At 41.8% G+C, this 14,171-nt stretch overlaps 1 protein-coding gene across 3 annotated transcripts in view; it reads left to right on the forward strand.

Moving 5' to 3' along the window:
• The window catches only part of lhfpl7 (LHFPL tetraspan subfamily member 7), a 153,365-nt gene that overhangs the window by 62,344 nt on the left and 76,850 nt on the right, over positions 1-14,171 (forward strand). The window contains exon 3 of one of the 3 annotated variants that reach the window (XM_020600549.1): positions 7,271-7,585. The exons of the other annotated variants lie outside the window; for them this stretch is intronic. Within the exon in view, the coding sequence (XP_020456205.1) occupies positions 7,271-7,362 (92 nt within the window). The 3' untranslated portion in view covers positions 7,363-7,585. Of the gene's footprint in view, positions 1-7,270; positions 7,586-14,171 lie in introns of those variants that run through there. 3 annotated transcript variants of the gene reach the window in all.

A 14,171-nucleotide genomic window follows, 5' to 3' on the forward strand; every position in this document is an offset into this window, starting at 1 on the left:
TCCATTAATAATTCATGATTGATTGTGTCAAATGCTTTTTTTAGGTCAATAAATATCCCCATCGTGTATTTCTTCTCATCCATAGCACTTGTAATGTCCTCCATCAGGTCGGTAATGGCCAAAGATGTCGATCGGTTCGACCTAAAACCATATTGGCAATCAGAGAGGATTTTATGTTTGTCAATAAATGTATCTAATCTGTTATTAAAGAGTTTTTCCAGAATTTTTGAAAATTGTGACAACAGAGAAACCGGTCTATAATTTGTGAAGTTGTGCTTATCACCAGATTTATACAGTGGAATAACCTTTGCTATTTTCATATTATTGGGGAACTGCCCAAGTTGAAACGACCTGTTAAAAATATGGGTTAATGGTTTGCATATCTCCTCAATCACCCATTTAACAGTTGTCATAATGATGCCATCACTATCACTAGATGTTTTGATACCACATTTATTCACTATCTTTATAATTTCCTTTTCAACCATGGGCTTCAAGAACATAGAACTCATGTTCCTTTCAATTGTATTATTATTTATAGTGACGGATGTATCATCTGTACAAATGCTTCTTGCTAAACTAGGACCAACATTCATAAAAAAACTATTAAACTTATCTACTGCATCCTCCAATTTATTGACCGGTGTATCATTATCCATAAAATATTGAGGGTAGTTACTCTTGCTGGGACTATTTCTAATCAATTTATTTAATATATTCCAAGTACCTCTCATGTTGTTTTTCTTATCCTCTAATACTGTAGAGTAATATTGTTTCTTACATCTCCTCAAAATCTCATTTAATTTGTTCTTATATGACTTATATTTTCAAGATGGCTTGCTTTGCTGTTGAGCAGTGGTGCAAATTATGGGTCACAATTCACCAAAGCTGAATTTTACATGAAAAATTCAAGTCTTTACTTTGCCCCTGTGAGTGAGTCTGCTGATCAGTGCAGTACCAGTGGAATTAACTGAATTGGGCACAAAATGTTGCCATTTTAAGTCATCATTTCACATGGTGTTACTGGCTAAAATTAAACAGCTGGAGAGCACAGCTGAAGGTTTGTGCCACTGTACATCCATTTTGTGCTTCTGAACCAGAAGCACCTTGCTATCACTCCAGTGTGCCTCTCTGCTCAATTGACTAGTTTTTACTAAGAGATCCACATGGTTGCTGGTTACATCATACTCTCAGGTGGCTCATTTATAGCCACAGAAACACGAATCAAATGTGTGTTTATTCCAGGAATTCCCACTATTGCCTGTTTGATAAGACAGCCAGGATGACTTCTTGTTGTGTCTGAGGCTGTTGGATTGCAGCTGGTTTAGTCCTCCACACTGGGCCCTCAGCTGTAAACACCCACGCACATTTGGATGAGTGTTTGTGTGTGTTTATGCTTGCTTTCCTTTCAGTTTCATTTCTCTTATGTCATTTTATCCTCTTCCTTCTCATGCAGTGATTGATCCTCTGCTCAGAGGCTACTCTTGAGTGCATGGTGATGACTGAGAGCTTGTGCCATGTTGTCATGTTTTTCTTTGTGCCATCTGTGTTGTTTGGAATTAGTTTTTGTGAGCAATGCATCTGTCACACACACACGCCGTGATTGATTGTGCAGGGCTGCTCAATTGCAGCTGCTTTGCTTGTGTTTATGATTTTCTTATTTGCATAAGGCAAATGACTGCATTTGTTCTACTATGAAAATTAAAAATGCTTCATCGGAGGATTGTGTGTAAGCGTATACATGCACATATGTTGACCAAACTATTGTCATTTTCTGTACACATACTGGATGAAAATCATATTGTAAAATTTCAGGTCATTCTCCAGTCTCTTTCACAAAACTGCCATTTACAGCTTTATAGGAGCTTTGTTAAGAAATTCCAAGTTTGGAAGGTTTTAGCAAAATCTGCCTTTAGAAGTTAATCAATGACAGAAGTCGAAAATTATTTTTGATTTTAAATGAATAGATGGTTTGGGAAATGTCCATATTCATTAATGGTCTAATATTTGTATAGCGCCTTTGTATGCTTTACAGCATACTCAAAGCGCTTTCACACTATTTGGCCATTCACACTCCCAAACATTCACACACCAGTGACATCACCGGGAGCAACTGGGGGTACAGTGTCTTGCTCAAGGACACTTCGATATGTTGACTGGACAAGCCGGGAATCGAACCGCTAATCATCCGGTTAGGAAACGACCCGCTCTACCTCCTGAGCCACAGCCACCCCCGTAATATTATGTTTGTATATTATTACATTATGTTTGTACTGAGAGTTACAGTTATAGATATTATCACATTACGTTTGTACTGAGAGTTACAGTTATAGATGAGACAATCCATCCTTTCTTATAGGCTACCTGTTAAATAAAAATATGGACAGTAGGTGGTTAGCTTAGCCTAGCATAAAACCTGGATGGGAGAAAATGGCTTGCACCCGCCAGCATGTCTAAGACTCAACTTAACATATTATATCATTTGTTTAATTTGTAAACAATAAATAAATAAACAAAAGTGTTAATTTCTGCTTTTTTCTGAACAAAACCAGGCTAGATGTTTCCTCATTTCCAGTTTTCATGCTAAGTTGGCTAATTGGCTTGTGACTGTAGCTTATCCTTCAGACAGTGGTATCAGTCTTTCGAATAACTTTTGGGAAGAAGGCAAATAAGCATATTTCACAAAATCTGTAGCGATTTCTTTGAATATATTCTTTAAGTGATAATATAACAATAATAAATAGCAATAAAAATGGTAAGAAAAAGGAGTTCAAATAAACAACAACTCAGAAGAATAGGGAAGAACAGCAATGACCCAGGATATATTTGAGCTTTCAGATGTCTGCAGCAAAGGCAGAGAGAGAGCAGCAGAGAGAATATTTTCTCACAAGGACATCAGTAACAGAAGGGTGGCCAAGCACTGACTCTATATATTCACAGTCAGCTGGTTAACAGGACATATCAGATTCAGTGAGGTTGTTGAAGAGCAAGTGAGTGCAGAGGTCAGTTTCAGACCTTTTGCTAAAGTAGCAAAATCCAGTGGTATTGGAAATGAAGCAAAAATCTGCGTAGTATTGTAAAATGGAGATCTATATGTGTTATTTTGGGGTTTATGTATAGACTAGTATTATAGTATAGTATTATAATAGTATACAATTACTGCATATAGGTTACTATTACAGTATGCTCTATACTATTATATAAAGTACATAAGGGGAGGCGACATTGGTGCAGTGGGTAGAGCAGTCATCTCCTAACCAGAAGGTTGAAGTCCCCCCGCATTGCCCCCGATAGTTAGAGCCATTGGTTGAGGTGGCGCCGCAGATGGCTGCCATCGGTTCTGTACCGGAAACAAATTCCTTGTGTGTAACATACTTGGCCGATAAAGGTGATTATCCTTATCTTGCTTTATAAAAAGGTACTGTAAATGTCTCACACACAGTCAAATAAAACTTAAACTGGTCTTCAGGTTATATATAGCTGTACAAGTACATATGCACATACACATGCACACACACACTTTTGTTATTAGATGTAAAGATGCATATCTCTGGCTTTCTAGAGAAAGAGGATATGATATGTGCTCTGAGCTTATTTGTAAGTAGCTGTCATATTTCACCATGAAGGTGGAGCTTGGTTGGGGCCGCAACTTGACATAGGTGTTGTAAAAGCAATCGCTTGTGGATGAGCGTTTCTCCCTACCTCATGACCAGGCTTGTATATTATTCTAGTGATGTCAAGAATAATACACACACAGACACATGATGTATTGATTTAATCGATTTTGTTTGTAATGAAATCTGTCCTCATGTTTTCACCTGCTTATCCACTTGCCCTGTGTCATTGATCTGGAGCCCTGTGAGTGACAAGGTGTTTAATGTACATGAAGCTGACATGTGGGTTAGAGCATGGATTAGGAGAATGATGCTGTATGTGTCATGTCCGCTCGGCACGACCTGCCTCTCTTCCGCCTTTCTCTCCTCTGTTCTCTCGACCTGCCTCTGTTTGCACGACCTGCCTCTCTTTTTCTTTTCTCTCTCCTACTCTTTTTGTGGGATCCGCGCCTCAGCTGTTTTGCTTTATGTAATTAGTGACTCGTGGGTTGTCGCGCACAGCTGAGGCGCGTTAGCTTAATGACTTCCCTATCTTATATATAACTCTTGCAGACGCTCCCGGAGCATTACTTACCCAAAGTACGTGACTTAACGTGCATTACGTTACTTACCAAACTTTCCTAACTCGCATACCCTGTAACAAATATATATTTCGTGGGATGTATTGTACGCCATTTTGTTTTTCCACGCTGACAGTTCCTGTGCTGTGGATGTCTTGTTTTTTTGTTCACCAATCCTCCTCCTTAGTCGTCTTTACACCTGTCCGTTCTGATCCTCCTCCTCTCCTGGTTCCTGCCGTTAGTCTGTCTACTCCCCTGTTCGTCTTGGTCTCCTCAGCCGTCTGTGCTCAGCCCTGAGTTGTATGTTTACATTGTCTCGGTTCCCTTTTACAAGCCCTACCATTAAAACCACCTGTTTTTTTTTACTAGCACCAGGGTCTGTACATATCCAGATCCGTCAAATCCAGATTGTGTATATAGTACTTTATTTTTACTCCTAAGGCACATTCCTTTGCTTGATTGCACATTACTTCTTTACTTCTGTTCTCAGCCTTATATTGGTTACTTGCCCACTGCTGCTTTACATAAGGCCATGTACCATGTGAGAGCCGCTGTACCAGAGTCTAATTCCTCGTTTGTCCAACACACCTGGCCAATAAAGCTGATTCTGATTCTGAACCACTATTTACCTAACACCTAACACTTGACCCTAATGCTTAACCTAACCTCATCCTAACCCTAAACCATGTTGCCACCCTAAAATTCAGTGATGGCCAAGTCCCCATAGTGTGATTGTGTTAACAGGTTTTGGTCCTCATGATGTAAGTAATACAAAGGCACACACACACACACACACACACACAACACAGAATTTCGCTGTAATTGATATACTCTGGGTGCGTCGGTCTGCTCATGCAGCTCATGTTGAGTGCTCTCAGCCTTGTGATCTGATCGGTTGCAGCTAAGAAATACACACACATTGAAGATAGAGAGGATAGGACAGAGGGTGAGACAGATGTGTGTCTACCCCAGCACATCCCTCACCTCGTTCGCCTCTCTTTGATTACAGTTTAAAGAGGACACCTCAGAGGAGCAGACAATCAGGGGAAGAAGACTACACTTTGTTGTAGTGATGATTTCATGTTTTCAGATTTCAGCAGTTACTTTGGTGAGTACATATGACAGAAACAATGGTCAAAACTACAGAAATAAGGCCCAAGTTATAACAAACCAGACATTTCCATAAAGAAGGATGAGTCTAATAATGATATCATTATCATTGTTTTCCTTTGTGATGAAGTGCTGGAGGCTCTTAATGTCTGTTAGTCATGGTTCTTGTTGTCAAAACTGTGCAGCCTAATCTCACAATCTATCCTGCTATTTTCCCCATTATCCCTTCTTACTGACAGGCAGATACAAACAACCTCAGTAGGGGCTAATACAGAGTCAGCAGGGTTGAATCACCCTTTCAAGAGTGAAATGCTCATCTTCTGCTGTGTTTGCACTTTCACACTTTTAAACTATATTCTTTTGACAGGCTTTGATGCATTAATGATTTCTCTTTTTTCTCAGGTTGGTCTATCCCTGTTTACTCTATAGTTAGCTGCGCTCTTTCATCATGGCTGGAATTCCCCAGGTTCTCATCTTCTAACCAAAGCATGTCAGAGAGTTGGGAAGTACATTTTTGGCAGAATTGAGGAAATGCAGGTTGTCATTCTTTTCTTCAACAGTACTCATCTTCAGAGCCTTAAGATCACTTCTGTGGAACTTCTGCTTTTTAGATGGAGTAAAATCAGAACTTATGACTTTCAAGGATTGTGCAACTCTTGTTCAGTTATCAGAGTGATTGATAAGCTAACTGTAATAGTAAAGCTTGCAGGGAAAGATTAGTTACTCAGCTCTGTACTGTAGCATTTCTTAAAGAATGTGCATTTTATCAAAAAATGCCAGCGAGGCCTTTTAACACCTCATGTGATGAGATATGAGGTGTGGAAAGTGGCTGCAAATTGCTCCTCTTTTTCTCTGTCACACAGAAGCAATTTAATGCTGGGGAGCAAAGCTTCTCAGGCAGGAGACATCTATGTGATACCAGTTGATTCTTGTGTGAAGACAAATGACAAAACAAGGAAAACTAAACCAGACAGATAGAGAGAAATGAGACTGAGTGTACCAGTTTGGAAACCGGTGCCATCTCCTTTTTTTCTTGTTGCCGGGAGCAGAGCAGGCATCTCTGCGAGTGCAGCTGACAGTCAGCAAGCACACCAGCAGCAAGACGCATCATCGGCCCCCGGTGTGTCCAGACACCCTCAATCTGTCATCACACATTCACACACACAGAGTGATGGGAATGGTTGTCTGTCTCTGTGTGCCCTGGTACAGGGTTGGGGTCAGTTCCAGCTGACATTAGGCAGGAGTCAGGGTACACCTTGGACAGCCCTGTTGATAGACTGGCAACCTCTCCAGGGTCTCCTCTCCTCCTGACAGTCAGCAGGTACACCAGCAGCAAGGCGCATCATCGGACTCTCCTCTCGCCCAATGACGGCTAGGATTGTCTCCAAACCCAATTTGTCTTTGTTTTTCATTCATTAATACTGACAAGCAACACATCTTTACTCTCACAGGGGTGGCCATTCAGATCCCTGGGTGGCTGGTGCCACCCCAGCCACTCCCTGGATCTGCCCAAGAAGCCCAAGTGCATGTAGAAAATCCAGTTGGGCATGAGGAGAATATACTGTGAGGTGTCGGTGCTAAAGAATGTACCACTGTCGCACTCTTATTTGTAAAATGTAAAAACTGGGAAAAAAAAGCTAGAGAAAACTCATATCCAAGGAATCTTGCTGGCTTCAGTGATCCCCGAAGAGAAGCAGCATAGTGTTTTGTTAATAAAGTGCATGAATAAAACAGTAATAAAGACTATAATGCAAAATAAAAATTGATTTAAACTAGGGCATCAGTATTATATTAATAAAATATAATTCCAGGATAACTAAAAGAAAATTGGCACCATGATGGTTTTTGACAGATTTACAGAGTTGATGTAAGAATTATATGAGACTAGTCAGTATGGGTCTCTGTGGTAGAGATAAGACTTTTAATGCGAAATAGCAGTGACACTGAGGCCCTAATCCCCTGTCATCTCTGCTTTGCCTTTTATAGCCAGGCTCTTGAATGCAGTCTGGGCATGCAGAGACCAGAGGAAGTCAACGACCCTCATGAGAGGTCATGAGGACAATGAGCACTTTGTATGACCGAGGAGAGACACGGTCTCCATTTGGTCCTGAGAGAAAGCATATCTGAAAGAAGGGGAAAGAAGTTGGACTGCTGCTGAGCAATGGTGTAGCACGTTAATGTTTTTTCTGTCCTAAAGTAGAATTACAGCCTGTCAGAAGCTCCAAGAGGAATAAACAACCTTAGTCAGCTGGAAGGCCTTCAGCATGAGGAGAGGCATGTTTTCTCTGTCCCAGGACTTGATAGCGTTTCCTGCTCTGTCTTTACAATAGCAGCCCTCCACTTGATGGCTGAACAGAGAGGAAGAGAAATGGCAATGATATATTAGAATCCAGAACTGTGACAGCAAGAGCATGGATGCAGTTATCACCACAATGCTTGCTTGTACCACCATAGAAAGCTATAACAAGAAAATGATACACATGTGCACATTTTCACGAAATTCTGTCCCTGTGTCACTCGCTGCGCTCTTACAGTAGCTCTTTCTTTCAACTCTTCCTTTTGTTCCTTCCTTCCCCTGCATCACTTCTTCATCTTCCTTGCAAACCTCTCCTGGCTTCTCTTCCCATACCATCCTTCTCGTCCCCCCCAAGACACTGAAAATCTGTAAAACTGGAATGTGTCCTGCACCACAACAAAGAAGAAAAGAAAATGACAGTTTCTCTTCTTTTTTATTGTTTTTGTTGCAAAGCTGTCCCGTGCTTGTGTCACATTATCGTCACGCTTTACAAACATATGTATTCATGTGCTATATAAGAGGAGTACTTGTGCTCCTTGTCTTGAGAGAACTGTGTGGTTTGCCTGAGTAATGAGGTCTATACATCCACGCTGTGTCTCTGTTGTCTTTATTTGGCACAGCGTGACTCTGTTAGAGAGATCCAATGTAATTAATGTCTTCTCTTGGGTGAGAATTCAACCTTACTGCTCGAAAGGCCCAAATTGTATCAGTTTGAAGGGCTGATGATTAGTGATTAGGAGCAGTGAAAGTGCGTCTAAGTTTTTGGGGGGTTTTCATTTTTTTACTCATAATTATGTATCAAAACAGGTCCGGTTATTGTGTGTCTGCTCTGTACTGTAGCATTTCTTAAAGAATGTGCATTTTATCAAAAAATGCCAGCGAGGCCTTTTAACACCTCATGTGATGAGATATGAGGTGTGGAAAGTGGCTGCAAATTGCTCCTCTTTTTCTCTGTCACACAGAAGCAATTTAATGCTGGGGAGCAAAGCTTCTCAGGCAGGAGACATCTATGTGATGCCAGTTGATTCTTGTGTGAAGACAAATGACAAAACAAGGAAAACTAAACCAGACAGATAGAGAGAAATGAGACTGAGTGTACCAGTTTGGAAACCGGTGCCATCTCCTTTTTTTCTTGTTGCCGGGAGCAGAGCAGGCATCTCTGCGAGTGCAGCTGACAGTCAGCAAGCACACCAGCAGCAAGACGCATCATCGGCCCCCGGTGTGTCCAGACACCCTCAATCTGTCATCACACATTCACACACACAGAGTGATGGGAATGGTTGTCTGTCTCTGTGTGCCCTGGTACAGGGTTGGGGTCAGTTCCAGCTGACATTAGGCAGGAGTCAGGGTACACCTTGGACAGCCCTGTTGATAGACTGGCAACCTCTCCAGGGTCTCCTCTCCTCCTGACAGTCAGCAGGTACACCAGCAGCAAGGCGCATCATCGGACTCTCCTCTCGCCCAATGACGGCTAGGATTGTCTCCAAACCCAATTTGTCTTTGTTTTTCATTCATTAATACTGACAAGCAACACATCTTTACTCTCACAGGGGTGGCCATTCAGATCCCTGGGTGGCTGGTGCCACCCCAGCCACTCCCTGGATCTGCCCAAGAAGCCCAAGTGCATGTAGAAAATCCAGTTGGGCATGAGGAGAATATACTGTGAGGTGTCGGTGCTAAAGAATGTACCACTGTCGCACTCTTATTTGTAAAATGTAAAAACTGGGAAAAAAAAGCTAGAGAAAACTCATATCCAAGGAATCTTGCTGGCTTCAGTGATCCCCGAAGAGAAGCAGCATAGTGTTTTGTTAATAAAGTGCATGAATAAAACAGTAATAAAGACTATAATGCAAAATAAAAATTGATTTAAACTAGGGCATCAGTATTATATTAATAAAATATAATTCCAGGATAACTAAAAGAAAATTGGCACCATGATGGTTTTTGACAGATTTACAGAGTTGATGTAAGAATTATATGAGACTAGTCAGTATGGGTCTCTGTGGTAGAGATAAGACTTTTAATGCGAAATAGCAGTGACACTGAGGCCCTAATCCCCTGTCATCTCTGCTTTGCCTTTTATAGCCAGGCTCTTGAATGCAGTCTGGGCATGCAGAGACCAGAGGAAGTCAACGACCCTCATGAGAGGTCATGAGGACAATGAGCACTTTGTATGACCGAGGAGAGACACGGTCTCCATTTGGTCCTGAGAGAAAGCATATCTGAAAGAAGGGGAAAGAAGTTGGACTGCTGCTGAGCAATGGTGTAGCACGTTAATGTTTTTTCTGTCCTAAAGTAGAATTACAGCCTGTCAGAAGCTCCAAGAGGAATAAACAACCTTAGTCAGCTGGAAGGCCTTCAGCATGAGGAGAGGCATGTTTTCTCTGTCCCAGGACTTGATAGCATTTCCTGCTCTGTCTTTACAATAGCAGCCCTCCACTTGATGGCTGAACAGAGAGGAAGAGAAATGGCAATGATATATTAGAATCCAGAACTGTGACAGCAAGAGCATGGATGCAGTTATCACCACAATGCTTGCTTGTACCACCATAGAAAGCTATAACAAGAAAATGATACACATGTGCACATTTTCACGAAATTCTGTCCCTGTGTCACTCGCTGCGCTCTTACAGTAGCTCTTTCTTTCAACTCTTCCTTTTGTTCCTTCCTTCCCCTGCATCACTTCTTCATCTTCCTTGCAAACCTCTCCTGGCTTCTCTTCCCATACCATCCTTCTCGTCCCCCCCAAGACACTGAAAATCTGTAAAACTGGAATGTGTCCTGCACCACAACAAAGAAGAAAAGAAAATGACAGTTTCTCTTCTTTTTTATTGTTTTTGTTGCAAAGCTGTCCCGTGCTTGTGTCACATTATCGTCACGCTTTACAAACATATGTATTCATGTGCTATATAAGAGGAGTACTTGTGCTCCTTGTCTTGAGAGAACTGTGTGGTTTGCCTGAGTAATGAGGTCTATACATCCACGCTGTGTCTCTGTTGTCTTTATTTGGCACAGCGTGACTCTGTTAGAGAGATCCAATGTAATTAATGTCTTCTCTTGGGTGAGAATTCAACCTTACTGCTCGAAAGGCCCAAATTGTATCAGTTTGAAGGGCTGATGATTAGTGATTAGGAGCAGTGAAAGTGCGTCTAAGTTTTTGGGGGGTTTTCATTTTTTTACTCATAATTATGTATCAAAACAGGTCCGGTTATTGTGTGTCTGCTGTTTGCTGAATGTGTCTGCCCTTTGCTTCAGTGCTCCATGTTCTCTGTGTGTCCCCCTGCAGCTCTTGCACACATGTACCCAGGTGTGTGAGAGAAGCCACAAGGATCTGATAAATAATAATGATACTCCTGTCTCTGGCGTCCCTGGAGCTTTTTAATCAGTACCTTACACAGCCACCTCTCTGTTTATTTGCTAGTCTACACACGGTCAGGCTGACAGTGAAAGCAGAGCACGAAGTGCAGTTGTACAGTAACTGTTCTGTGCAGCTTCAGCAGGCTACCACTGAGAAACAGGCAAGGCCACTGAGCACAGAGGTTTGAACGAGAAGCATTTCTATATTTTTCATTTGAATTAAAATCTGCTGTGTTTGTGGCTCTGACTGGTTAACAGCTGCTCTACAGCCACTGATGACTCCCTGACATCACAATTAGCCAAAATAATGAATAATGAAGTCTTTCAAACTGTTACATTTTGCTGCAAGAAATTTAAGTGCAACTTCTGATAAACGGTAATTTCTCAATAGGAGTTTTGTGTGCAAGCCCAGTTTTCAGAAAGAAATAATTAGATGACTTACACTTTGAATCTTTGGAGATTATTTTGAGGTGTGTGTGCACACGTGCATGTGTGTACAGTATCCAAATGCACTGTGATAAAGACCTGGAGGACATGTGATCTCCCAAGGTGACTTGGATGGGTGGTGGTTTCTTGGTGAGGTGGGCAGGTTGCCTGGATAAAGATGTCAGGTGACACTGGTGGGTGTGGGACTGCTGTGCTCCCTGTGATATGAGCAGCAAACACACGCTACCTTGCTGAGCTGTGCATCACACACATAAAGACACTGCTAGTTCAGATAGTCTTGCTCCCTGCTGTATGCTTTTGAGTTAGTGTTTGTGCATGGACGATCTGTGCCACTGCCACTATCCTTTCACACTCTCTCTCTATCTCTCTTTGATGATCCAAGGCACAGTTGGCATAGCACATCCCTGATGTCACTATTGCAGCAGCAATCTGAAATCTGAATCTCCCTGCTGCCCATACCAGCCCAAGGAGGGAGAGAGGGAGAGATGGCTAGGAACAAAACAGAGAGCAACAAAGTGATCGAGACATGTAGGACAGGATGGAGAGACAAAGAGAAGAAGGACGGCATTTCACTTCTGAGATCTGAATCCTAGTTTCCTTCTGTTTCCCTGTTCGCAGTCATTTCCCTTTCCAAGTAACGAGGGTTCACTACAGAGGATGAATGGTGAGCGATAATCCCAGAGCTAACTGATGATCAGCTCACACCCTCTCACTGATTGTCTGCTTGCTCTCTGTGTCCAGCTCTGCTCTGACTTTATTCTTGTTTATTCTAGTTTGGAGCGTCACTCAGTCTTTTTACGTGTTTTCTCACTCATGCACACACAATCTGCACACTGTCCTCAGTCAGTGAGCAGGATCCACTGGGGTTTCTCTCTGAGTCTCTTTTCTGCTTATGAGGGCCTCCATTAAGCATAAGGTTGTGGTTTGTGTAAATAATAGGATCTGATGTTGTGGGTTCAGTGAGAGACAGAGAGAAAGAATGGTTGTTGTGAGTTTCAAATTCATACTGAAAGAGGTAATGAAATGGGAAGACTGTCAGTTTGTGTGTGTGCTATATGTGCCACGATGTGTAACTGCATGTTCAGACACACACACACAGATGGAAACTGAATAAGGGCCTGGGCAAATGAATTAAATTAATTAAAAGAAAAAGACTATATTCCAAATTCCATCCAGCTTCCACACCTCACCACCTGTGTGGTGTGGTTTATAATTAATGATGCATTTGCCAGTTTGGTTTGTTTAGGATGATGTGAAAGCTGTCAATCAAATTGTGTTGTGCAGACTGAGCAACGTACCTGTTTGGTGTAAGACTTCCAGACATTCATGATGTAAGACTTCCAGTTTCAGTCTATAATGTTAGCACTGTCACGGTACAGGTAGTACTCATCTCATCTCATCTCATTTTCTATACCGCTCAGTCCTGAACGGGGTCGCAGGGGGGCTAGAGCCAAACCCAGTTGGCATCGTGCGAAAGGCGGGGTACACCCTGGACAGGTCGTCGGTCCATCGCAGGGCATTACAGGTAGTACTAAATGCAAAAAAAACTAAACCTAAGTATTTCAGGGATGAGGGTCAATATTTATCATCCATCTCAACAGTCAACAGCACAGCACTCACCCTGCTTCTTCTTCTACTCTTTGCCCTTGGTGTCTGCCCTCAGACAGGCTCGTAACAGATAAGACCAGCCTAGTAGGTTCATGTTGTTCTGATGACATACAGTAGGATGATAGTTTCCACAACTGTCCAGTCACTGACTGCCTGTCTGTCTATAACCTCATGGATGCACCAGCTCTTGGTGAGTTTGTAAAAAGTTAGTGTGAAGACATTTAGAACTAAAACAAAACAACATATCATTTATTTCATTGGTCCAGACAACATGAATTAACGTTAATGCACCTCTAATAATATGTTTCATGGACAGAGGCTAAAAAATTAATAAAAGCAAATTTGAAATGGCTGAACTTAATTAGCGGATAAAAACAGCATTTATGTTAAACTGAGAAACAGTGGCAGAGTGGTGAATATGTAACGACTCATTTGTACAATACTGATGTAAAAATGTGGACACACAACACAACACACTCACCCATGGCTACGTGTCGCATCCACTTCATGAAACACCTGTTGCTCTCCACATATGCTTCTCACATACACACATGTCCTCACCCAGTGATGGCAGAGATGCTAGTTCCCTTTGTCATATACAGTCAAAGCCATTCACACGCACTCCCTGTCAAACACTTCCAAGGCCGCGAACCACTTAACAACCATGTTAGTTATGTATTTGTGTGTTTGTGTTTGTGTGCATTTGTGAGATTTAATTGTGACCTCACTGTGCAGCAAGTGTCTATAAAGCAAAGATGGATAAACAACTCTCCTTTTTTTGGCCCCTGGCGTTGGTTGCACACAATCCATCCAGCACAAACACCCCATTTGTCAGTATAAACTCACACACACATTTGCATGCACATACTGTTGAACACAAATACACATCGACCTTTATTGTCTACTGTATGTTCAGTTATCATTTCTGTAATGATGGCCCTATTTCCCCCTCATCTCAGCATGGCCTTCACTTTGCTTCAAAAACAGCCCCTCTCTTCACCACACATACACATGTACATACACACATGCACAAACATAGACAATGCATGTGAGTGTGTTTGCACTAACAAGACAAGAATCTGAAGACAAAATTCAAAACTGATTCAAACTAGATTCTACAATATGAAACATAATCTTTAGCTTCCACTAGACACACACTATTAAACACACAATAGATTT

Source organism: Monopterus albus, unplaced genomic scaffold, assembly GCF_001952655.1.
Source record: "Monopterus albus unplaced genomic scaffold, M_albus_1.0 scaffold47.1, whole genome shotgun sequence".
In the NCBI taxonomy this organism is placed as follows: Eukaryota; Metazoa; Chordata; class Actinopteri; order Synbranchiformes; family Synbranchidae; genus Monopterus; species Monopterus albus.